This window comes from Gymnoscopelus braueri, assembly GCF_963280865.1.
Source record: "Gymnoscopelus braueri genome assembly, chromosome: 7".
In the NCBI taxonomy this organism is placed as follows: domain Eukaryota; kingdom Metazoa; phylum Chordata; class Actinopteri; order Myctophiformes; family Myctophidae; genus Gymnoscopelus; species Gymnoscopelus braueri.
In genome coordinates this window covers 24754365-24782223 of record NC_137608.1, presented here as the reverse complement: position 1 = coordinate 24782223, position 27859 = coordinate 24754365, and the positions used below count along the sequence as shown (strand labels likewise).

Below are 27859 nucleotides of genomic sequence, written 5' to 3'. Positions count from 1 at the left end.
AAAGACTTCATTGCTGTATTGCAGATCAGTGCCCACCGCCGCTGTGAGGGACCTCAACCCCTCTCCTCCACCTCATTACTAAGACTTCTGACAATTTAAGGGAGGATAGTTATCCTGCGATAGGATTAGACCTCCATGGGACATTCCCAGATTCACTGAGCTCCTCTCTCCTCCTCTCGGGTCCTCTTTGAGGATTCTTCCTGTTAAAGAGGGTTTTTTCCATGCCGCTGCTGCCCATTAGCCAATTTTAATATAGGATATAAAACCAACCAAATAAAGTTTGATATTCAGAACCTTTTTAATATCTGCAATTGGTAGAATAATATTGAAAACATCTCTTAAATGAGTGTATTCATCCAAATTAAAAGGTCAATCTGCATAATTTGAGCGACAAAGAAGAATTAAGAAAAAATAATAGTGACTAATAATATCAGGATAACTGGCTCAATTTAACCCAGAGAATTTCTTTAAAATTTAATTTTGCCCCACAGCCACCATTTTGGCTCGAATAACACTTTTCTTTGTGCTAAATTATTCACATGGTTTTATACATTGGTAAATCACCAACATGTATGATATATATTTTTAGACCTGGATACATTTGCTTTGATATAACAGTCATTAATACTTTTAATTAATCGTTTTTTGTCTAAGAAAATGTTTTCCACTTCCCCAACTTCACAGCCAGGTGTAAATGATGGATGTTTACTACATTTAAGGTCACATGACAACACAGGGTGTATAGATACAGGGGGTGGGTCAACTTACCCACTGGGTCATCTTACCCCGTTCTCCCCTATATATCGAAAGTTTCATGAGATAACTTTTGTTGGGATTTGTCGTTATATAAATGAAATTGTCTGGACTTGATAGCATGGCTTACATAAATATCAAGGTCACAGTTAAATATAAGTGTTTATAATGAGGACACATGACGGCATCAACTGCGTTCCAGCTAAAACGTTTTACACATAACGAGACACACATGATTATGGGTAATGTAATCCCCACCTCCTCCTTTTAGCTCATCAACACTAAAATGAAATGAAATGTTCTCAAATTAATTGCATTCTCTTTAGTTTATCATCCAACAAAAAAAAAGGGGGAAAAAATAGCAGGAGGTGTTTGTGATTATTAAATCAGCTTAGCAGAGCAGGATTGGGAGGAATGTAGGCGTGGAAGTGGAAGCGGAGAGGGCAAGGATGAAGAGAGGAAGAAGGGGGTGAGTGGTGTGAGGAGAGAAGGAGAAATGAGAGAAAAACGAGTCGACGAATAATTAGAGGAATACTATTCTAACTTCTAAGCCATTATAAGCTGATGGTAGAAAGTAAGGGATGAAATGACATAGAGGGGGGCTTTAATGGACAGATATAAAGAGAGAGAGAGAGAGCAGGAAGAGATGAAATGAAGAGGGTGGAGAGGAGGTCGAGGAGGAAGAGGTGGTGTCAAAAGGGTGGTCTAAATAGTTTCACCCCTTTATACATGTAGACACAAATGCTTTCACTTAGAAATTGTGCTGTGTGCTTGAAACGAATGACGGCAGACCAAGCACAAAAGAACAGACGGGAAGCAGAAGTGAAGCAAACGAGAAACATAAGGAAATAGAGCAGACTCTGTCTGACAGGTCATGTTTCCAAAGTAAGCTCCCACAGAGGGTAATGAGCCCAGGACCATAACCATGGTGCCAGCCAGCTCTACCAGACGCTGGAACGTCTCTGCAGCCCCGCCCCAATCTCCGCCGCTATGCTTCTCAGTACCTTCTGAAAACTACAGAGGCTTGCAATGTTGTTAATGTTTAGGTGTCCTCTTTACGGGCCCTGGGTAGGCAACCCGGCCTGGCGGGGATGTGCAATCCGAGGAGCGCATCTTTCTAGTGTACTGTAGTTTCTTTCCAGCCAGGGTCCTTACGTGTAAAGGACTTATGGGCCGTGTCCACCAAGATGTTTTTTCAAGGCAGAAACACCAAGGCGATTGCATAAAAACTCCAAACGCCAGAGTTGAAAATATTTCAGCTCTGAGCAAGCAGATAAACACACATGTAGAACATGTGTGCGCAAAATAAAAAATTCTGCATTGCTGGAGTGCGGAAGTGCCCGACACGGCACCATTTGACTATAAGGGTACCCCCTTCCAGTCGACGTTTGACGTTTGGTCACATTTGTCCCAAGAAGTCACAATATGCGTTTTGGGAGTGAGAGTGTGTTGGCCAGGTCTTAAGTCTTCAGATAAGACGTGGAGGCATGGCCAACGGTGTTTCGCCATTTTGAGGACGGTAAAATGCGCCTACCACCGAGGCGCTAAACGGCCCTGAATTAGCCATGGGTGTGGTTTGGGTGTTAAATTAATCAAACCAATCAGAATATCAGCTGCCATTCCCTTTAAATCCAAGGTGTGCTGAATTCCCCATTTTGACACTTAACAGAATATAGAGAACTTTGAATTATAACAATCGCTTGAGAAGTTGTAGTTGTAATCATTTTGCGCTTAAGCCGTGATCCTGGGACGTCTTAGCGCTACACGGTGAGTCTTAGTAAATGGGCTAAATAGCAGATACCGCAAAGCGCCCTTAATGAACACAAACACTCCCCCAGGCGCTAAATATGATGGCGAGTCTTAAGTCTGCGTTCAGCTCGGATGGCAAAATAGGGTTTGCGCATAAGATGGTGGAGTTATTACTTAATTACTGACTAAGACCTGGAGATAAGACGTGCAAAGTGTTTGAAGTTCTCTATAATCAGCAATGTGTGAGTGATAATTCTGTGTATCAAATATAAATGTATTCCAAGGCAACGTCGCTCTTCCATGGGCAGAGAGGGAGAGAGCATAAGATTGCACTGGGGATGATGGCTTGCACAGTCTTCTCTTAGGCAATGGCATCTGGCACACTGATTGGTTTTATTAATGTAATGCCCAAACCACACCTATGCATAATGTAATGTGTAGCGCTGGTGTTTTAGGTTGGTGCCGGAAGATAGCAACTTTTGCACGGGAAATAGTATAGTACCGGTACATAGTATTTTCCCCTTCCCTGGGACCGTAAGAAAAAAGAAAAAGAAAAAAATGGATAAAACACAAATGACAAAAATGACACCCTAGAATAAGATTTATATCCAAAAAGGTGATTAAGCTTTTTTCCCCAGTGCACGCCCAAGAGTGGCAGTAGCACAGCAGCTTCAGGCCCATCACTTTAAATGAGTGATTCATGTACCATCACAATGATGCATTGTTGTGGTGTGCAGCAACCATCCTGTGGTGAGGACGAATGGGGTCGGTGGGGTGTAACAGATTTACTGATGAAGCATCACCACCACCAGTGACAGGAACAGGCTGAGCCATGTGGAGTGGATGGTGAGATCATTAAAACACAGCATCATGGAGAGACAGTCCCAAATCTAACCACAAAGTAAAATCCTCAGTGTAAATTTACTGTGAGTGGGGGGAAAAAGACCCAAATGTACCCTTAAGGGTACATTTTTATATTCTCAGAGATAAATAATAAATAAAAGGGTTTTACAGTGCACAAGAAACAATTAAAAAGATCGATAACCAGGCTACTCAGGCTGCAGTAATCGGCTGATTGGATTAGGCTGAATAAATGTAACTTCCATCTTCCAGTGTCACTTTCTTGTATCACTGTGCTCATCACTCCCCACACTATCAGTCCGTGTGTGTGTGTGTGTGTGTGTGTGTGTGTGTGTGTGTGTGTGTGTGTGTGTGTGTGTGTGTGTGTGTGTGTGTGTGTGTGTGTGTGTGTGAGTGAGCATGAAGGTGTCTTTCTTTGGCTTCTGTGTGCAACTGTGCATGCGTGCGTGCGTATTACTGACACATTCAGGGAACTGATTGGTTGTTGATAAGCAGAAAGCAAACCCAGTGAATGACCATGTGAGCTTATTACATTTGCATTTCAGTCAGTCAAACGAATAAGGCAGCATAAGTCAGGAAATAGCAATATTTTCTATGGCAGACTGCCCTCATTTAGTTAGATATAATTACTTATATGAAAATGTACAACATAGCGGTTCGAGGCAGCTCATATAAAATGTTGTAAACTGTAACTTAGTTACCATCTGTTGTTGTCTCTCTTAAGGGGTTAGCATGAAGGTCAGGTGAATGAAGCTGACTTTCTCACCAAAGAACAAACGTTCTACAAACGGGTAGTCGGCTGGCATCTATTCCACCCGCCTTTGGTTCCCAGAGTTTGGGATGATTAGAATACCTTTCCACATCTATGGCAATGCAATGCCATAGCAATGCAATGCAATGCAATACAATGCAATGCAACACATTCATAGCAGCACATCTGCAGTGCATAACTAATCCTTAAGTCCATAGAGAGAATGTAATTGGTCATTCCACATTAACTTTCATTTAGATTTGGGTCAGTGGAAGCTAACTTGCATACTGGGTGCATGTATAACAATCAGATATACCTTTTCTGTGATGATGCGATCCACACATTGTTTCCCTGTCAATGGCAGGTTGCATTTTTCCAGGATCTTGTGTTTTCCACCCTGAGAGTGAGAGAGAGAGTGAGAGAGAGAGAGAGAGAGAGAGCGAGAGAGAGAGAGAGTTGGATTAGGGGTCATTTATCCAGTTTATGTTCGGTCTGTGAGTCAAATGCCACGTGTTTGTTTCAGGGATGCAGCTGGCAACAGAGTACTTTCATTATTCTCTCCCTAGGGGTGTGTGATCCCATGTGTGTCTCAATTTCCCCAACTCACACCCCCCTCCCCCATTGTGTGCACCCAAACGCCTGTGTGCATGTGCGCGCACCCCACACCCACTCAATCACTAATGATGACAGGCTTCAAAGCGCTTGATGTATACTTTACTTACCTGTTGCACCATCTGGACTACAGCTGGGCAGCAGACAGTCTCATTGGCATACTGTAAATCAGTAGGCTTCTCTGGACACAGCACTGTGTTGTCATTCACCATATTCATTCGCCATTTTGCTATTAAGTTAACCAATTAATTTATCCCAACCCGCAAATATGACGTGAGAGCAAAATGGCCACTGTGTGAATATAGTCAATTGCATCATGCCGGAGTGTTCGAAAAGTAAACCAATTAAGCCAAATCCTACACCTTTGAGGCGATTTATATACTGTACAATGCAGCACTGGCCTAATGGATTAAAAACCTTGTCTATTTTTAGATGTGCATTTAACTTAACCGTAATCTAAATAACCGGAGACTGGAGGAGGCTGTCTGTCTACAGAAAACCTCACGGGGCTGAGCTGGCACGCACTGACTGACAAAGAGGCATTAAGCAATCCATTAGCAGAAATCATCCTCGATCAGTCATTATGCTCTCTCACTCATTATCATAGAAGACAGAGACAAGGTGCACTGGTTGGAGGCACTTGTGTATCACAGGCTAAACGGTCCATTAAATAGGCCTCGGGATTCTTGGAAAATAAAATTAGAAAGCAAATGGAGGGGAGGAAAATAAATAAAGAAGAAAAACAAGAAAGAATGAGTCACTAATTGATAGTGCCACTGCTAATGGCCTATTCAATACTCGACGTAAGACCCTTAAGTAAGCATAAGGAACGGAGGGGGAGACCAAAAAGGGGAGGGGGGATGGGGGGTTTGTCCGTCGATTATGTCATCCGTCAGGTTGAGCTCTGAGCTCAACCTGACGTACCTGACGTACGTTCACTGCTTCCCTCTGGAGGATGAATAGCCTCTTGGCCCTAATCACGCATAAGAAACGTGTAAAACTATGAATGCACTGACGTAAAGAACGTACCAGATCCTCACCCCCGACGTACGTTAATCCCCATCTCCGTCTAGTATGTACACCACTTAAGGAGGGGGGAAATGAGTGCAATAGATGCACACATGATGTCACACCCAAACACACATGCATGCACCCAGTGGTGGACAAAGTACTCAACCCCAGTACTTGAGTATAGATATTCCTGGTCAAACATAATAACATTACTCAACTACAAGTGAAAGTTGCTCAGTCAAATTTGTACTTGAGCTGAAGTACTTAAGTACATAATTTTTAAAAAATACTCCAGAATTCAGAAGTACATGCTTTTAAAAATACTCAAAGATACAAATTACTTTTGAATACATGTACAATAGTACCTTGGCTGAATGTTCCATGGTCACCACCACCTTGGTTCCAGCACTGGCCACTAGGTCCATGGCTCCTCCCATTCCCTTCACCATCTTCCCCTAAGGAGAAGAGAAGCTTTGGTTGACTGAATGATTTATCAGGCGACTGATGCAACTCAATTATCATTCATTCATTTATGCATTCAACTTTTGGATTTTGGAATGTTTTTCACAGCAAAATTAAAAAGCAGTACAAATAGAACAGGTGGAAACATTTTCACTCAAATCCGCAAATCTAATTATGAACTTTTTCAATTTGTGGCACCCCAAAGTGGCATCAGAACGCACCACGTTTGGTTAAAATACTTTAGCTTAAAGGAGCACTTCACCCATTTTCAACCTTTCTACATGTACATATAATTGGTCCTCACTAATGCTCATTATTAAATTGTATAATTTCTGTCTATTTGCACTGAAGCTAAGAAGAGGGCTGTGGACAGCTCATAAAGCTGCCTACCAGTGACATCATATGTAGGCAGGTTTGGTCATTTAAAACAAAACAAACTTCAAACGTAAGAAAAAAATATTAGTAAAACAACACCGTCTTCTATTTCAGCATGCTCACTTCCAGGATGTCACTGAACTGTCCATAGCCCACCAATGAGACGCAAAGTGAGTAGACATAAAGGTGCCATCGTATAATGAGCATTAGTGAGGACCAATTATATGACGATGGTTGAAAATGGATGAAGTGCTCCTTTAAGCAATATTTTCAGGGTTAGGTTTATGTAAAATGTAACTTAAAGACACAGGTTTAAACATGTACCATTCTTTTCTGCCTTGGTTGCGATATGCTATATGATGAATTTGATAACAATTGCTGAACATTTGTATAAGGAGTAGCAAATAGACTGATTTGGACAAAATTCAAAATGGCAAAATCTAATAGACAGAAATGAGCATCAGAACAACCAAAGGAATCCAGTGGAAACAATTTTTATTCTACAACCTACGGATCAGAAATGATAGGCCAAAATGTAAAGTTGCTTGTTATAACGGCACCATGAGGCCAATTGATGCTCACTTGACACTTTGTAATCTGACAGCGGCTGAGACTTTGGATCCCTAATGAGCGAATGAAAGTAAAACATGTAACGTAATTCAGAACAACATATTCATTTAGAGTTGAGGAAAAAAGCATTCCTCTTCTCTTTTCTGACACAACTTGAAAGTGCAGGAAAACACTACTTTTTCTCTATAGAATACAATAACTTAAAAAGCAGCTGTGCAGGCCTTTGTCTTCAAAAGGAAGAATACTTTGCATTGGCCAAAGGAAACTTTCATCCTTTGAAAATAACCTGAGAGGGAGCTGAGAAGGACAGAAAGAAATAGTCTTTGAATACAAATCTGGGTGTGAAAACTCATTACAGTAAAAACATCACAAACAGGTGTCTATGAAACGCGAGACAGAAATAAATAGCCTAGACTATGCGATGCAGTACCTCAAATAATTATGCCAATCCCACCTGACTTTTAGCTTCCGAAAGGTACATTTGTTAACTGAAACAATGCAAGATGCAGGATTCCATTTAAACCAGATTTTTTTTTAAATTAATTTTATTAAAATGGGAGACCTGGGGAGAAAAAAAATCACCATAAAAAATATAATTGCCATGTGGGAGAAAGATTGTCTTCGACTATCTCATTCTTCTGTTTCTGAATAAGGAAGGTTGACATGTAGATATCGCCGCGGGGCAGTGGCTGTGTAACTGAATTAAAATCCCATTCGCTCATCAATCATACGTAGGAGGAGCTCGCCTTGCTCTCCGCTCAAATACCAGAGGATATGCTCAGCACGCCACATCATAAGGATACTGTATGCCTCAAGGGAGGCAGGCTGGGCGAGGAAGATATCAGCTAAGGGGAAAGGGAGTACAAGTCAACTGCAGTGGGGTGTAAGAGGGGTGGGGGTGTGTGTGTGTGGGGGGGTGGGGGGGGTTGGACAGGTCCATGGGTGAATTTAATTTCTGAATGTGCCCTCAGCTGCACATACTGTATGCAAATGTTCACATATTAAGCGGAAACCACTGAGAAACACCTGTTTTCAGAGAAACATACACGTAGGTTGAAAATAATAATTAATTCTTTAAAAAAAAAGATAAATGGGAATGATGAATGTCTGACCTCTGCAGCGCTTTTCAGACGGGTGCTAAACTAAGTTATATCTTATTCTTATTCTATAACCCATATCTCCACAAGTGTCCTTGGACGGTGACTCTGAGATGGCAGGCTAAAAGGACACTGTGGCCTTTCTCATATTGCCAACATGAATTTGCTCTCTGGTGCTCAAAGAGCTTGGTGTGTGCGTGTGCGTGAGAGAGAGAGAAGATAACACAACATGGGGGGTTAGATTTACAGCTATGTTACTCTGAGTAGACATTCAATAATGGAGTCCACCCAGCCATGGGCTGCTGTTAATGAAAGGGGGGGGCAAGTGGTGCCACATACAGTCATTTAACCCTGTTACAACTCATCTAATAAGGTTGCTGAGTGCAAAGATACAATTAAGCAAATGCAAAAACAAAATCTGTTTTTAAGCCATAAAAATGGGGGATGAGGTGGTGTATAAACTGAATCAAATGGCCCAGGGCATCTGCATGGGCACTGACACCCATTACTGGCATTGAATTCCCGTCTGCAAGCCATAAATGATGCAGCTGTAATGCAGCCATTAAAGCTAGTGGTGTTGCCACAGGCCATTGGACGTTAGGCCATTGGACGTCAGCTGTGGAGTGAAATGAACCAGCGACGGTGCCTGTGTGGCATTGTGACTAGTGCCAACATCCTGACATCCAGCATTAAAATTATACTGGGTTGAAGCCTCAAATGGGTCATCTCCGTTTGTTTCCACCATTATAGAACAAAACCGGAAAACGCGTGAAATTGAGTGCCTGGTTTGTAAGTGTGGGGACAGATGTCTCTTATAAGGTCCCTGCACACCGAAAAAGAAAGATCAAAATCGAAAAAGAGGGGTATGAGGCTTGTCATTGTCCTATATCACACCGCATTTGCTCATCCTCGGCTCCACAGCTTAGCATCTGGTTATCTGAGCCAGCTTTGATCTTTAAGCTGCTTCATATAACACAATTCAAACGTATTTGTGTGTGTGTGTGTGTGAGAGAGAGAAAGAGAGAGAGAGAGAGAGAGAGATGTCTGATTTTGGCTGCGTATCGTGCAGCTCACCATAAATAGCACATCTAGCTCACAACGTGCAGCGGAGCGACACGCTGTGAGCTTGTAGATCTGCTATTTTCGGTGAGCAACCCCCATACAACCAAGTATGAATCACCCTTAAGGAGAGCATGAGAGTAAGCATGTGAGACAGAGAGAGAAGGAGAGCGTGAGATAGGGAATTAAATAATAACCTATTCCATCCTGCACACTTTAAGGTGATTTTGTTAAATCCAATCAAGTTGTAAACTTTTGTTGCCTGTTGCCTGGCCTTGTTTTGTCTGGCTGAGCGTGGTTGCTAGGCAACAGTGAATCTGCTCACCTGTCTGTCTGTGGTGGACATGAATAGGTCCTTTCAAGATCACGAAACCGTTTTCACCTGTTCATGTTCATGACCTTCAGGATTTAGGACAATACCCTTTCAACCAAACCAATTATTCTAGAGGATCTAGGAAATATAGATGGCTGTCGCAGCATCTGACATCGGGACCATGGCGAATAAATGATGCAAAAATCGCCGGTGACCATGTTACATCAAAACTATTCATAATAGTTAATGCCTCATTCATACAGAATGATGCCTTTATTGGTGGTGAAAAATCAAAATAATTAATCAACACGAAAGAATTCTCACATTTTGTATAATCGATTAGTCTGCTTTACCACTTAACCCTGTATTATACTGCACTACAAAAATTGTGAAAATAGGCCCTCTACAAGCTCACAACGTGTTGTATGCACATTGTGAGCTTGTAGAGCTGCTATTTTCACTTTTGTTTATAATCGTTCATTAATCGTAATCGAGGCAAATGTTTGAAATAATTATGATATTGATTTGAAGTCATACTACTTACTGAAAGTGTAAAAATGTAACTCTCGGAATTACATGAACACTTGAGGACTTTACAGCAGTGGTTCTCAAAGTGGGGTCCAGGGACCCCCAGGGGTCCTTGAGGAGTTAAGGTCGTTTCAGACGGGGACCGGTTGACCATAGTAATTCTTTTTCAATGAGAGGCGGGCGATTATTTGGGACGTGCGGAGAGGTTGAAGGGCGGTGAGGCAAGCGGGCGCACTCCCGTGAAATTCTCGCGCTCGTGCTCGTTTCGTGCACACGCCCACAGGCGGCCAGAGCTGGATTGTGGTCAGCTTTGTCTTTCCCCGCTACGCGCAGGAGGACAAAACAACAATGAACAAATCATATCAAATGGGGGTCCTTGGCCTAATGCATATTAAACTGGGGGTCCTTGAAATTAAAACGTTCACTGAAAATCACTGCTTTACATTGTACCAGGGAAACCTACAGGACAGGATGGCAGCCATACCTACAGTAAAGAAGAATGAAGGGACAATATCCACGGAAGGGAAATATCCTCTGCCAAGTGCTCAGCAAGCGCGGCAGTAATTTAGGCATTTAATTAACCCATTAAGACCTGAGGCCGATTCAAAAAATGTCTTCTGAAAAACCTATGTCAGTGTATCTCAAACATTTTCATGTCAAGGATCCCCAAAATGTATATGTATTTACATATACCTCAATTACATATGACCTCAATCTCAAAATGTTTTTTCAGGGACCCCCAGAAGCAAAGAAATTGAGTTAAAAAAATTTGCTTTAAAAAAAAGATTTGCAAAAATCTGGATTTTTCAATAATAGCAGATCTACCAGCTCGCAGCGCAGCTCGCAGCGCAGCACGAAGTGACGCGCTGTGAGCTTGTATATCTGCTATTTTTGAATGGCCAACACTAAAGTCTAAAATGGCACAGATGCTTTCCCGGTTTTAATGGGTTAAAACAGCTTTGATGATATTAACCTTGCCTGGTCCGAGTGAAGCCTCACAGGTTTTAATTTCCTCACCGCTCTGATTGTGTCCTTTTGCATCCTGTAATCTCGGTATTGGGAGGTGTGTGCGTGTGTGTGTGTGTGTGTGTGTGTGTGTGTGTGTGTGTGTGTGTGTGTGTGTGTGACTGTGTACAAGGACAGCTGCAGAGATGCCATTGAACACACTTCATTATCGCATGCACACAAAACATGAAAACAAGCCGTGACACTTCTGACCTCTCTGACATTTTCATACAATACCCATTGTCAGATTTGCAAATCACCCCCCCCCCCCATCTTTGGAGGGAGCATACACAGCGGTGAAGCGCTTTTACTTATGAGGCAAATGTGAGTTGCATAATGTGGAATTGCCTAACACTGTGGTATGTACATAGTGAGTATGAGAACCTTTTTTTTTGTTCCATTTCTTCCTTTTTTTTAACACCGTTTCAAATTAGATCTCTAATGAGAAAATATTTTTGCACCAGTTCCCATGGATGTGTCACACCCCCCCACACACCCCATCTTCTGGAAACATGTATTTGACTCTCTAGCGGGTTCATTGAACTCTCCCTTTGAAATTAATCCTTGCCAATGGGAGTCACGGTATATACAGGATAGATACATACAGTAGCCCCCACATATGCTAATTAAATAGGCGCTGAGGAGCAAGTTCAAGATGAAATCTCACTTATGCACTCACTTATGCACTTAGTGGAATAAACTCCCATTACACCTAAGACAGGCAGCCTCTGTGGATAGCTTTAAAGCACAGCTCAAGACCTATTTTAAATCTCTGTGTTGTTATTCATGTCCTCACTGTTTTGCCTGATTCACTGCCTTTTTTAAATATTATTTTAATGTTGTTTTATACTTTTGCTTTTCTTTTTTTGCTTTATTGTTAAATGATTTGTACTTTTTCTGTAAAGCACTTTTGCTTTATTCTTGCTCTGTAAAGCACTTTGAGCTGCATTTCATGTCATGAAAGGTGCTATAGAAATAAAGTGTATTATTATTATTATTAATGTCTTTAAAAAGGGGGAGGTGGGTGTGTGACTTCTGGAGGGAGTGATGTAGAAGGATTAAGCTAAAAGGAGGTGGAAGTCCTAACCGGTCAACTCAGAGAGACAGTCCTGTACTCCACTGTTTCTCAACGAGTTGTCCACAAACAACTTGTGGTCCATGGTATAAGTACAGTTTAATGTTTTAAAATGTAACCGCACCCATTCTTGAGAATTGAGACAAAACCTTTATCTTTATTTTAAATGTATTCTTCAATTATGCCGGGAAAAGATAATTTTTAAAATATCAAAGTGTTGATTATTAAACCATGTAATGGGCCAACCTCCCACAGGTTCTTTTTTTTAAAGATGTCAACTCCATAAGATGGCATATCTGACGGAGTTGACATCTGACGGAGTTGACAAAATGCTATGTTTTTTTCATTCCACAGCAGTCGTAGTGAGTTGACAATTTATTTTTCAAAGTTGCTTAGGTTCTATTAATGCTAATATAATTATAATTTAGGACTGACAGAGTTGACATGTTATGGTTGGGACACACTAGATAGTAGTAATATTATTTAGTGCCTTTATCAAAAAATAGAAAGCTTACCAGAGCTTTCGCAGCTTATGATGGACCGACGGACGCCAGGCCGAGACAAAAATGTTATAAAATAGATATGACTGTGTTATACTAAATACAGTATATACCTATTGTTATAGGGAGGAAGGTTGGGGTGGTTCGAAATATGCTAGTGGTCGAGAGCTCAAAAAAGATTGAGAAGCATTGTAGTCAGTCCCATTCATTCAACAAGGTCTCCCTCAGCGAGGCCACATGGAGGCAAAGACATATCTCACAATAAAAGGCTAGAACCAAGCACTGTACTTAGAACCAAGCACTGTACTTTCAACACTACAACAACTTAACATTTTTTGGAACTAAACATTTTGCTCTGTTGAAGACAATGGTGACTATGTACTGTAGCAGTCCTGCTGTAAGCGTCCTACCCATAGAGTTATATAAAACCAGAGTACGGATGGCCCTGCCCCCACCTATTTTATTTCAATAAAAGTTGATCACCCAATGCATGCTCTCAAGGAAGTGCACTCTACTTCCCCATTTGGCGCCCAAATGCGAAAAGATTTGAGCACCAAACATGCAGACTATGGTTCAGGCGATAGAAGCATGTGCAGTGGTGTCCTTAATGCGCAAAGCTTGCATTACCAGAGTCCGCCACCTGTTGCTTCGTGCATTCATACAACACTTATTCTAGCCTCAAGAAGATCCAGTAAAAAATTATAATAATAAAAAAGTTGAGCCATCAGGCAAGCAGTCATTTCAAAGACAAAAAAGGAACTACTGTAGCCTATATCATGTCTGACATTATGGTAAGAGAAGGGTACTGCTGCAGAACAAATGCATGATGGGAATCTTATAACCTGTCTACCACTGTATGTCTACTACTAGACATAGTCTAGCTTGCACTGTTGCGTTACCATGACAACATATACATTTTCATCTTGTGGGTTGTGTAGCCCTTATGTTCACTTATCAGTCAACGACTGGAGAAACATGGTAGAAAATCACCCCCTTGACAACCCAAGAGCTCCCACTTCCTTCCTCCCTCTCTCTGGCTCTCTGACAATCTCCTCTGTCTGATACAAATGCTTCTCTCTATTTAATAACATAGCGACGGACTGCTGAAAGAATCGTTGCCCAGACAACTAATGACAAGTGCCAGCGGCAGAGGCAGGACTGGCAGAAAACAATAGGCTCCATGTTCAGTTTCAATGGACGACGCTCTTGTGTACGGAGTCCCTTATATGCAACTAGGGAGGGATAGAATATTGTAATACATTATAATTAACCACTTAAGCCACATATGATTTGTCCGATGTAGAAGCTCACAACGTGTCGCAATGCAATATACATATGCACACGCACACACGCACACGCACACGCACGCACGCACGCACGCACATACTTACGGGGACATACTTTTTGTGCAGCCGCTATTAAGGGTTCGTTTGTTCAACGATTAAAGTCCTACGTGATCTGAGTTCCATGTCCAAACAGGGACACCAGATTGAAAGTGGTTAATACTGATTTTTGAAACTAAGAAATATGCCCTTTTGATCCTTTGAGCCAAAGCCAAATTACAGTTGTGTGCACAGTGCACATGCCATCTAGCCGGCAATTCCACATGAACTGCAAGAATAGGACTAAAAGACCCATTCATTATACAATAATAAATGCCTTCAATGTATTCCATACATTATAAAAGTCTAAAGTTCATTCAGGTAACAAGGGAATGAGTCACCTGTGGTCACATTAACTGGTATGATAAGTGCTTTATGTTTTGATTAGAAAAGAACAAAGTGGCTAATGTTTGGAGGTTTGGGGAAGCTGGGAAATGTTTCCTTATTAAACCATTAAGACCAACAAATGTCTTCTAAATCCCCACAGTTTTCTGAAAAACTTATGTTTCTATGTCAGTGGTGGTAAAACTTTTTTAAGTCAAGGACCACCAAAATGATATGTATTTGGCCGCGGACCCCCATCTCAAAATATTTTGTTCCAGGGACCCCCAGAAGCGAATATTTGAGTTGTTCAGTTTAAAATAATATATATATATATATATATATTCAAAGATTTGCAAAAATGTTCCTGATTTTTCAGAAATAGCAGATCTACAAGCTCACAGTGCGTTACTTCATGCAAGAGGTGTAGAGATTCTCAGGTTTACATTGTGAAATCCCAATTGGATCGGGACGGATCCATTGCAATAAATTAACACTGAGCATTTTACTGAGTAGATGTGTGGAGAGGCCTATTCAGAGAACTATACTGTATCTTTTATCATAATTTCCAAACGTCTATTAGGGTTTGTATCAAAGACAACTTACTGCAACACAGAGACATTCCAAATAGGAAATTCCAACTTCACAATATGTCTGGAATGCACCATTAGATTCACATCCGAAAACATCCTTGGCTCAGAGTCTGTTGCACCAAAACAAATTGTTTTTTTGTACTTTTTTCATTTCCTTCAAACAAACTTAATCGTTAACCCGTGGGGTTGTGTGTGAAGTGTTTACGTGACTAATTTGTTTTGTAGAGCATTGTCACTGTGGGCAATTAATTGACTGAATTTAAATTAATAGCCGCATAGCATGGAATGCACTGATAAAATACTAGCAACTGAGAAGAAGACAGTTGTGGATGAATATTTCACACACCTACGACAGTGTTAGAGACACTCCCTCTCATTCATTAATCACTTGACAATGCCATTCTTCACTCAGACACAGAATTGTCACGATTATACCCGGCTACTCAATGCCTTCCCACAGCATTGAATAGGTACCGTCTTGAAGGGGTGCCTTCTTTTCCAACATTTAGAGTACATGTACTGTACATCATCACAATTTAGCAACACATGACAATGTTTGCCCTCTTTAAAGAAGCTTCAATGTAATTTATTTTACTGTTGAACACAGTAACAACTAGAGAAAGTGCTCCTCGGAGCACAGGTCTCCGCCAGGTCAGGTACGTTATTGTGGCCTCCTGGTGGCGCTATAATAGGCCAATGTGAAAAGGGTGCCATTTATTCTTAGGTCTTTCACGGCAATCAGACACTGCATTCATGATTTGAGGCATTTTGTTCCAAAAATGTGTTTTGCTAAATTGGCGCTATAACAGGCCAATGTGAAAAGGGTGGCATTTCTTCCTCGGCCTAGTGCGAATGTGCGTGTGAAAATTTACGGAAATCGCAAGCTGCGTGCATAGTTTGAGGCTTTTTGTTCAAAACGGACCAATCCTGCAAACTTTGGAAGCCAACCATAGGCAATGAGGATGGAATATGGGAAATCAGACAGATTTGTGTTGATCACATGACTATAGAGATACTGTGTACCGATTTGCATGACGTTTGGATAAAATCTGTAGGAGTAATGTAAAAAAAAAAGGGTTTTGCACAAATCGGCCTCCTGGTGGCGCTATAACAGGCCCATGTGAAAAAATTGGGGCAGAGGTTCTGAATTGGCATCCAGGGAGTGTGTGTGCACAGTTTCGGAGCGACCGGGCCAACGGTGCCAGAGATTAGCTGCTAACACACAGACAGGACACACGGACGGACGGACGGACGGACGGACGGACGGACGGACGGACGGACAGACAGACAGGGGCTCCCGGGTTGCCAGATCATGTGCGCATATCCCCCCACGGGGATGGTGTAGTTTGCTATAATTGAATGAATGAACGATGAATTCATTTATTTGGTGACAAAAGGAAAGAGCACATCAGCACTTCCACAACATGACTTGAAGTGTGAACAGTTTGAGTGAACAGTTAATGTTAGCTAGCTTGTCATGTTTTAAGCCAATATGGGTTAACCCTGTTAACTTAGTTAAGGTGTGAATTGCTTGTTTATTGCTTTAAACATTTTACCTTTTAAAAGTACACTATATATATTCTGCTGAACTCTACTGCACTTCTGGTGTTTAGTGCTACTGCTAACTTCCGGGAACTGAACAGAAGCTCCATGTTCCTGAAATTGCTGTGTGGAATGAACACAGTTGTCGCCACTCTGTCTTTATACCACTGACAGTGGGATACACAAAGAGATGGAGAAAGTAACTACACAATCAGCACCAAGGCCTGTGGCAGTTCTTTCATTGCAGCCTTTATCGTTTTTTATATGGTCAGTAGTACTGCAACACAAGCACTGCAACACTTTAGCTACAGTAGAGTTAAAACAGGCCTCTTCGGGTTGAAATCCATGTTTGATGTATGGCTGCAACAGTTAATCTATTCAATTGATTTTATAATAGCTTTTCTTTTTTCTTTTTTTTTCTTTGCTTTTCGAAACAGGGTTACAAAGTGCTTTATATACTATCTAAGATATAATAAAAAACAAGTAGCATCAATTAACATCAATTGTAACTAAACAAGACAAACGTGAAAAGTTGAAATAAATGCCAGATAAGAGAGGCAATAAAAACAATAAAAAGGCCTTGATATAAAGGCCGCTAAAGACCCATCACACCAGGTTAATAACCAAGAGAGCCCTATCTGAGGAACTAAGGCTGCGCTCTGGCACAGATGGGACCAGCATATCTAAAATGTAACTGGGAGCCTGGCCTCGCAAGGCTTTAAAAATAAGTAATTAGTAATATCATGAAATCAATTCTGAAAATCCGCAGCAACCAGTGAAGAGAAGATAATGGGTGTAATATGGTCGCATTCCTTAGAATTGATTAATCATTTTGCACCAGTTGAAGACGAGAGATAACCTTTTAACTGAGCCCAGAGTAGAGGGAGCTGCAGTAGTCTATGCATCACACATAAATGAAAGCCTGAATGACCTTTTTCAAGGTGTGCAAATGATGAGAAGGACTTAATTTTGGCAATGTTTCTCAGCTGGAAGAAGCTTGATTGTACCTCCTTTGTCACTTGGCCATCTAAGGACAAGTCAGAGACAAAAATCACACCCAGACTAAAAATAATCACACCCTGTGTGAAGTGGGCGGTGTCTTGCTAGCTAATCACAATACTGAATGGAGTCAACCAATCATGTACAAAAGATAAATACATTTATTGAAACACTCTTTATGATGGACGAAACCATAACTTGAAAAAAACAAATTTTTGTTTTTTTTCAAGTTATGCTTTCTTATATAGGGCTATGCACATGTGTCATGTGACACTGGCCAATCACAGTCCTGAATAGACTGTGATTGGCCAATCACAGCACAGGATAATTCTACAAATTTCCTGGGCCCAGATCACAGCGCAGGAAAATGTACATTTTTCCAAATCTCACTTATAGGGGCGGTTTCACCGCCCAAAAAAATCACACCCTGTGTGAAGTGGGCGGTGTCTTGCTAGCTAATCACAATACTGAATGGAGTCAACCAATCATGTACAAAAGATAAATACATTTATTGAAACACTCTTTATGATGGACGAAACCATAACTTAAAAAAAACAAATATGTTTTTTTTTAAGTTATGGTTTCTTATATAGGGCTATGCACATGTGTCATGTGACACTGGCCAATCACAGTCCTGAATAGACTGCGATTGGCCAATCACGGTGCAGGGTTAGGCGGAGTACTTTTTGGCCAATCACAGCGCAGGATAATTGTACAAATTTCCAAATCTCACTTATAGGGGCGGTTTCACCGCCCAAAAATGAAATATCGGACACATCCATCTTGATCACATGACTATAGAGATACTGTGTACCGATTTGCGTGAATTTTGGACAGAATCTGAAGGAGTAAGAGCAAAACATTTGTTTTACAAAAGCGCTCTAAAAGGCTCTAAAAGGCATATATAAAGAATGTTTTTCCTTGGCCTCTAGGGAGTGTGCGTGAAAAGTTTCATGCAGATTGGTGCAGTTATAGGTAAAAACGTGAATCGGCCTGTTATAGCGTCACCATGAGGCTGATTTGAAAGTTTTCAAATGGCATTTCTTCCTGGGCCAAGTAGGAATCTACGTGGAAAATTTCACTGAAATCGCATGCTGCGTTCATGATTTGAGGCATTTTGTTCAAAACAAACCAATCCTGCAAACTTTGGAAGCCAATCAGGATGTAATATGGAAAATCGGATAGATCCGTGTTGATCACATGACTATAGAGATACTGTGTACCGATTTGCGTGTTTTTTGGACAAAATCTGTAGGAGAAATGTAAAAAAAAAAATCACACCCTGTGTGAAGTGGGCGGTGTCTTGCTAGCTAATCACAATACTGAATGGAGTCAACCAATCATGTACAAAAAATAAATGCATTTATTGAAACATTTTTTTTTTTTTTTTTAAGTTATGGTTTCTTATATAGGACTATGCACATGTGTCATGTGACGCTGGCCAATCACAGTCCTGAATAGACTGTGATTGGCCAATCACGGTGCAGGGTTAGGCGGGGTACATTTTTGGCCAATCACAGCGCAGGATTTGTTGTACAAATATCCAAACCTCACTTATAGGGGCGGTTTCACCGCCCAAAAATATATTTTCAAAAGTCGGCCCCATGGTGGCGCTATGACAGGCTGATCTTCTGACAAATGTGGGGCAGAGGTTCTGCTGTGGCATCCAGGGAGTGTGTGTGCGCAGTTTCACAGCGACCGGGCCAACGGTGGTGGAGATTAGCTGCTCGCAGACAGAAGGACGGAAGGACGGACACACGGACGGACGGACGGACGGACGGACAGGGGGCAAAACATACTCTTTCGGCCTGGCGGAGACAATAAAGAAAGAGAGAGAGAGAGAGAGGGGGGGCGGCAAATAGGAGGATCTCTGAGTTTGCCTCGTATAGCTGGAGGAACTTCTGGGACATCCAGTACTTAATGTCAGAAAGACAGGTGAGGGACTTTCAAGATGGCGGCGAGCTAGGCGGACGTGTATCTCTCCGCTCCGTAGGTTCGTTAAAATTGTGTAACAAAAGAAACAGAATAAAATGGAAAAGTGAGCAACTATACTATTATTATAAGTTTCCAGATGAACAGAACATCAAGAAGACTTCGTGGGAAGAACCAGCCTAAACTAAACTTCAGCTCCACTTCACCAAACACTAAGGAAGCTGACGCTAGCAACATGGCCTCTGGAACGGCGGAGAAATCGGGAGAAGAGCTGGGCCGCAGTAATGCACCAGTACTCGAGGCTATCATGAATATGAAGTCCGAATTCTCCGACAAGTTTGACTCTGTAATGACGGCGATTGAAGGAATAAAGAAGGAGGTCGGGGAATGTACAGAACGTGTCAAATGTGCGGAGACTCGCATCTCTAGCACCGAGGACATTGTTGCTGAGTTACAGACCAAGATCCTGAACCTCGAAAGAAAATACACGGAAATGGAGATTAAATTAATCGATTTTGAAAATAGGGCCAGAAGATCCAATGTGAGATTGGTAAATCTACCAGAAAAGGCAGAAGGTTCCGATGCATGTGCCTTTCTCGAAACGTGGTTACCTCAAACATTGGGGTTAGCATCGAAGCTATCTGTGGAAAGAGCTCACAGAATCGGCCAAAGAAAGGACGACAATGCTCCCCCGAGAACCTTGATTATGAAGTTTCTGGACTACAGAGACAAGGAGAAGGTGATCGCGGCAGCCAGAGCCAAAGCCCAAGTCCTGTACGACGGCAAGACGGTCAGATTCTACCCGGACCTGGCGCTGGAGGTGCGGAAGAAACAGAAAGAATTCGACGCGGTACGTCAACAACTCCGTGATATCCCTGGGATTCGTCAAGGCATGTTATACCCAGCAAAACTGTTGATAACATACAAAGACAAAACCCAAGCCTTTGACAAACCAGAGGATGTGAAAGAATTTATCCGACGTATCAAGGGAAAGGAGAGGTCTTCGACGCCAGCACAGGGTCCTTCGTCTGCGAGGGACACTTCTTCACCAACCGGGAGAGGCCTACTGCACACTCCCGCACCGGAGAAGGCTGCGACGCGGTCGCCAGGACCATCATCTACAGGGGCTACTGCATCGCCACCAGCCGGGAGAGGCCTAATGCTCACTGCCGCACCGGCATCCGCGTCGGAGCTGGAGCCGGAGTGAGGAGGAGAGGTATGCTAGCTGGCTATTCTGAAGCAGCTAATACACGGGGCACGGGACTTTGTTTACAATATTCTATTCTATCTTAAACTTGCTTAGGTCAAACTCGTGCTAGGCACGCGATATAGTTTTATATTATATCCGAAAGAATCTACTACTGTTACTACTTTTTTTTGTTGTTTTATAATGGGTGCTGGTTTGAGGAGTCACTGTTGGCTGGAGGCCAGGCCTAGCTAGCCCTATTTGGGTGTTTGTTTGTTTGTTGTTTAAAGCTAGCTAATTCGTGGCATCTAAAAAATACTTTTATTTCACGGGGCACAGATCCTTTATTTTTTTATTTTTATATAAAGCAACCAGTGTTGGATATATATTTTTTTAGATTAGGTCACTGTCGTGCTAGGCACGATATATTGTTTTTATTACACTGGAGATTGAACAAGTTGGTTTTAATATCTTGTTCTGGTGTGTCGTGACTGTGGGGCTAGCATGGGGGCTAGAAGCTAATAATGGCCGAAGGTAAGCTAACCCCGTGGTTAGCACTTCTGTGCACTTTTTTTGTTTGTGTGATTCATAATGATACTTTTTATTGGTTGGGATATGTTCGTTTATAATCATCCTGTTCACATTTGACTGAGTTTGTGCTTGTTGTAGCCGATTTGTTTTTCTTTTTGTTGGGATGTTTGTAAGACATGCAGCATCGCGCTAGATACGGAACTCAATTTCCCATGATGCATTTGGCATCCGGTTTCACATTCTACTTCCGGTTCAGGTATAGGCGGGTGGGGTTTGGGAATGTGAGGTGTGCGCTAATGCTGGCGCCCTCCGGTACTACACCCGGATTTACATGGTTATAATGGAAGGGAAGGAAATTTTTTATTTCTAGAATGTAATAGTGACTGGTGGGTCTGCGCACGTACGTATGTATACAAGTAAAAATTATATTAATCATAAAAAATTAAAAATTAAAAATTAAAAAAATTAAAAATTGAAAAATTAAAAAATTAAATTAAAAAATTAAAAATTTTGCTCAAGGTTTCAAACTATGGATATAGTTCTGTTTTCATTTACATTGATGGAGGGAGAGATCACCACAGGTCGCATGGTGATGTTTGACTACTCCTCACTGAGTGTGGAATGGTCCTCAGCCATTTTGAGGTGGGAAGCAGGGAGGGGGGAGGAAGTCCATTGTATGGGCTCAAGGGATACTTTGGGTTTTGTCAGGCTCTCTGAAGCAGCCTGTTTTTCTGTCTTATATGTGTTTTTGTTGTTTTTGTTTGATGGCACTACTTTCAATTCAGGCGTGAAAAAGTCATTTGAGATTGGTGATTATGGCTAAAGAATTGGAGGTCAAATTTACTTCTTGGAATTGTAGGGGTTTACAGAAAATCAAAAAGGTCAAACAGGTGATGGGTAGATTAAAAGATGTTCAGTCTAAAATAATATTTCTCCAAGAAACCCACCTAGCACCAAATGAGGATATTAGAATTAGAAAGAGATGGCGGGGGGCAGTGTTTTCGGCTCCTTTCACCTCTCAATCTAGAGGGGTCATGACTCTTATACACAAATCTATACCGTTTAACGTTACCAAGGTAATAGCTGACAAACGGGGGCGATATTTGATCATTCAAGGTAATCTTTTTGCAGAGTGTATTATTTTGGTAAATATCTATGCACCAAATAAGGACGACCCAAAATTTTTCAGTGATTTATTCTTGTTATTAACATCTCTCAGAGGTCACTATCTGATGGCGGGGGACTGGAATGTTACCCCTCACCCTACCAAGGATAGATCTACACAATCAGACAAAACGCACACCAAAAGTAGGGAAATTATACACCAGTTTGCTATTGATTTAAATCTTAGGGATATATGGAGAGATAGAAACCCCGATGTGTCTATGTATTCATGTTACTCTAGTACATATAAAACCTACAGTCGAATTGACCTATTTCTTGTTTCGGCAAGTCTAGTAAATAGAGTTAAAGACTGTGTATATGATAGCATTCTAATCTCAGACCACGCTCCTATCAGTTTGACTTATGTAGACCCGGGTCGGATGCGGGATCCCCCTAAGTGGAGGTTCGAGCAGAGATGGCTCCAGAACCCTGAACTGCTAACTTTTATGGGAGAACAAATAGACATTTATTTCGCTGCCAATACTGATGAGACGTCGGCAAGCATAAGATGGGAAGCATTTAAATGCTTTATCAGGGGTCAGATCTTAAGCTTTACAAGCTCCAAATCCAAAAAAATCAAACAAAAAATACTACTGTTGGAGTCAAAAATTAAGGCTTTGGAGGCTTCCTACTTTAAGAAGCACTGTCCCATATTACATCAGCAAATTTTACTATTACGTGCACAGTATAATGAAATCTCCGCTTCCAAAGCAGCAGCTAACCTGTTAAAACTAAAACAAACCATTTTTGACCAGGGAGAGAAGTCTGGCAGGGTTCTGGCCTGGCGCATTAAACAGCTCCAAACAGAAAGAACTATCACCACATTAAAAAATGATCTGGGGGAGACGATAACAGACCCGATTCAAATAAGTGAGGCATTCAGAGATTATTATGGTAGATTATACAGTTCTGAGTCAAGCCAAGAACAATTGGATCAAAGTTCCTTTTTAGACAACATTACTATTCCCAAAATCCAAGTGGAGGACAGTGTAAAGCTGGGTGCAGGTTTGACTGAGGGTGAGATAACAGAGGCAATAAGCAACATGACATCTGGAAAAGCAGCTGGGCCCGATGGTCTTCCAATAGATATATATAAAAAATTTGTGGCCAAATTAACGAAACCCCTCTTGGACATGTTTTCTGAATCATTTCAGGAAGGTGCTTTGCCTTTCACTTTGAGAGGAGCCCTCATTACACTCCTTCCAAAACCCGGTAAACCTAATGACAAATGCGGAAATATGCGTCCAATTAGCCTCTTAAACTCTGATTTGAAGATACTCTGTAAAATCTTAGCAAAAAGATTGGAACTTCTATTACCTGAAATTATAAAAGATGACCAGAATGGATTTATTGTGGGCCGGCAGGGTTTTCATAATGTAAGGAGGGTACTGAATATACTACATGTCCAGAAGGGGGCGCCAGACACAGCCTTTTTGGCTCTCGATGGGGAAAAAGCCTTCGATAGGGTGGAGTGGCCGTTCCTGTTTGAGCTTCTTGGTCGATTTGGTTTGGGGGAGAACTTTTGTAATTGGGTAAGACTCTTGTATAATGACCCATATGCAGAAATACTCACCAACAATATTATATCTAAGCCGATAAAGATCAATAGAGGCTGTAGACAGGGATGCCCTCTGTCACCTCTCTTGTTCGTGATCGCAATAGAGCCTTTTGCCATTGCTATAAGAGAGCATGCTCTGATAACAGGCATTAGGATAGAAAGATTTGATCACCGGATATCCTTATATGCCGATGATGTAATCCTCTTCCTTAAAAATTTGGAAGTCTCTATCCCGGCTCTTCTGGACCTAATTAAAACATTTGGCGGCATTTCTGGTTATAAAGTTAATAATGCTAAATCATCCATTATGCTTCTGAATCAGGAAGAAAGATCTAACCCACCCACTCATGTTGGTCACTTCAGATCGGTAAACGTCTTTACTTATCTTGGAATCCAAATTGTTCCAAGGTTGGAAGATGTTGTGAATTCCAATTATAACCCAATTCTAGCCACAATTGAAAACTCGATTGATAGATGGTCAAATCTTTCAATCTCTTTGGTTGGCAGGATCAATATACTTAAAATGAATGTCCTTCCCAAGCTATTGTATCTATTTCAAAATATACCCCTACCACCTCCTTTAAACTTTTTTTCTAGAACCAAGAAAATGTTTACTAATTTTATTTGGAATAATAGACGTGCTAGACTTCGCTTGTCCTTACTCCACTTACCCTATGACAGGGGAGGGTTACAGTGTCCTAACTTGTTGTGGTACTTCTGGGCGGCCCAATTGAGAACTCTAATGTTCTATTTTACAGTGGAGAATGCGCCAGCATGGAGGGATATGGAGTCAAGTTCCTTGAAGCTACCTTTCCCTACATATATCTATTCAGATACTCTTAAGAACCTAAAGAAGAATACACACAATCCCATAACTAAAACTATGATTTCTGTCTGGCATGAGGTAAACAAACACCTGGGCGAACCATCTCGCCTCTCCCGTTTTAGTCCAATTTGGGGCAATAAACAATTTGTTCCAGGGAGAGCGGATGGGGGTTTCAAATTGTGGGCTGATAGGGGAGTGGGGCAAATGAGGGATGTTTTTGGTGCTAATAGGAGCTTGCTGACTTTTGAAGAACTCGTCACGAAAAATAATATTCCTCGCATTCATTTTTTCAAATATCTGCAATTGAGGGACTTTATTAGAGCTAACCAGGATCAATCCATGCTGGCCCCTCCCTTATCTGTGTTGGAGAGAGTTTTGGTTAGAAATCCATTCGGAAGGGGAATAATATCAGAATTTTATGACCTGCTAATGTCATTCTCTCCGGAATCCTCTGAGCATAGGCTTAATGCCTGGAGAGCAGACTTACAGGAGGACCTAACAGTGGAGCAATGGAGTACAGCTTGTAAACTGGCTCAATCCCAGACTGGGAATACACGCCTAAAACTCCTTCAATATAACTGGCTCATGAGAGTGTACATCACACCTGTGAAGCTCAATAAGTTTAATAACAATATCCCGGACCTATGCACCAGATGCGGTGAAGATAGAGGCACATTGTTCCACTGCCTATGGTCATGCCCAAGATTGAAGGACTTTTGGAGGGAGATTGGGCAGGAAATACAAACGATTCTTTCAATTAACATCGTACCAGAACCTAAGTTCTTCCTGCTAGGCCTCTACCCAGATGGACAAAGAATTAGGCGTAGTGACAGAATATTCATAGACATTTGTCTCTTACAAGCTAAAAGAGTAATTGCATTGACCTGGAAGAGGCCGGACAGACCAAGCATTGCACAGTGGTTCAGGGAATTGTCTTTATGCCTACCTTTAGAAAAAATCACATACATACTTAAGGACAAACAAGAGATGTTTCAGGAGGTGTGGGGTTGCTTTATTCAATACATGGAAAATAATAATCTGCCACATTTAATGGAAGAATCTGGAGAGGAGTAGTGTTGATGCCTATGTATGTTTTTCTTTTGTCTTTGTTACTGTTTTTGTTTTTTGTCATTTCAATAACTGTCTTGTATAATTTAATGAAAAAGTTCATTTTTGCTTTTTGTATATTTTTATTTTTATTGTATTATAAGTTGTTGTAATGTGTGTAAAAGAAAATAAATAAACATATTGTTGAAAAAAAAAGAAAGACAGGTGAGGAACCGGGGTATATTGCCTGTAACCCCAGGTTTTAGTGGGATGTATAACAAAAATTAGGCAGATTAGTCTGGCCCCGCTCGGTTGTGATTGGATTTAGCTGCGCCCGAAGTTGTGAGGCACCAATCAGGAACCAGATTGCAAATATGGGGCGGGTTTATCACCAGATGCATTTTTTTTTAAATCCACCCCTTGGAAATGCAGGTTCCACACAGAGATTCCAGACGCAATATCTACCCAGTGATATTAGTGTCATTTACCAGTGTATATGACACTTTGGATATCAAGACTGCACACAAACATATGCACACAATGTCAATTACACATAGAGACACATATATGTATGCACACATATGCGCAGGGCGCACATACACACATGGATAACATTTACAAGTGGGAACCATAGACAGAGCACCTTCAAGCACCTCAACCGTACCATGACTAATGTATGATCCAATGTATATACTGTACAGAGAGAATGCGGTTATAAATCTGCTGCAAGACAGTGCATAGGAAAGAAATAAAGACAATCTGTATCTGTCTCCCCAATGTTAAGTTACAAGTTCTGTCATGAGGAGAGAGGTCAGGGCATGTATTCCATATACATGTATGTCCAAGGCGAGTGGATGGCCCTGGTCTTATGTAAAGGTGTGAAAATCATACGGATGGATTTGGAAACAAATGAATGGATGCATTTTTACAAAGTCAGCTAGCTTATTTCGTCAGCTTTACGGGCAAAATAAAGTCACTGGTGTTTTTACTGTTGTCTAAGCACAGATAGACAATAAGTAGTAAACTATGTGCAAAATGATATAATCTATTGTATGATCTCTCTGTTTGAATACGTAGTTGTTTTTCCATGTTTCACCTCGAGTAGAGATTGAAAACCATCACTTGTAAAAGCATTGAATGCGCTCAACTGGAAAATGTTCATCTGCATTTTGCATATTAAAAACGCTCATAATCGACATAATCACCATTGCCAATCGCCTACGTAAGACATTTCCAATTTCACGCTATGTACCCATCTTTAGATACTGAATAATTTTCATAATCACTTGGGGGGTTGCAATTCAATTCATTTATCTGTTCAAAGGCGGAATAATGAAGACCGAAATGGAGATTAGAACAGAAAAAATGTGTTGTTGTATTGTTTTTCTTGTGTAACACACTAATGGTCAACCCAGGAAAAATTACCGGGCCTTCGGTATCAAGATGTGAACTAAATGACAAGCCTAATTAAGTGGCGGCTAACTGTGACACTCTTATTCAGAGCGACTTACAATAGAGAACACAAAGATGACTTAATAGTTGACCTTGAAATGTGGCAATCCAAAATTAACAGGTCTCCTGTATTATGTAAATTCCTATCCAACATACATTTCAAAAAGCATCCATAAATAAATAAATAAAATAACTCAACAAAATCCCGCACAATCCCTTTGCAAATCAGACCCAATTACTCTGCCGAAAATCCAGTGGGATCAGAACATTTGTTAACTAATAAATGTAATGCTTTCCAAGAGCAGTGTGGAGTATTTAGCTTTTCTGTCTATTATATTCACCTTAGTACTCTCCTACACAAACAGTTATTTTGGAGGTGTAAAATGTATCAAGCAATAATAAATAATGCATAAAGCAGTCAGCAAAAATTTTAAGAGAGAGGGAAAAGTAGTCATAAGCAACAAATCCAAAAAGCTCCAGGAGTGGCTGCATCTTTAAAGTCATTTGCCAATATATTGCAATATGCTGTATGATTTAACCACATAAACCCTATACTGTATACTTTGTTGACCTGTGTCCGCCAGGGGTCCTTGGCCCATTCATTT

At 41.1% G+C, this 27859-nt stretch overlaps 1 protein-coding gene across 1 annotated transcript in view; it reads right to left on the bottom strand.

Annotated features, from left to right (window-relative positions):
* The window catches only part of oxct1a (3-oxoacid CoA transferase 1a), a 72371-nt gene that overhangs the window by 7948 nt on the left and 36564 nt on the right, over positions 1-27859 (bottom strand). The window contains exons 14-15 of the mRNA XM_080434452.1: positions 6103-6192; positions 4431-4511 (exon numbers count right to left, since the gene is read on the bottom strand). Coding sequence (XP_080290578.1) covers positions 4431-4511; positions 6103-6192 — 171 coding nt within the window. The remainder of the gene's footprint in view (positions 1-4430; positions 4512-6102; positions 6193-27859) is intronic.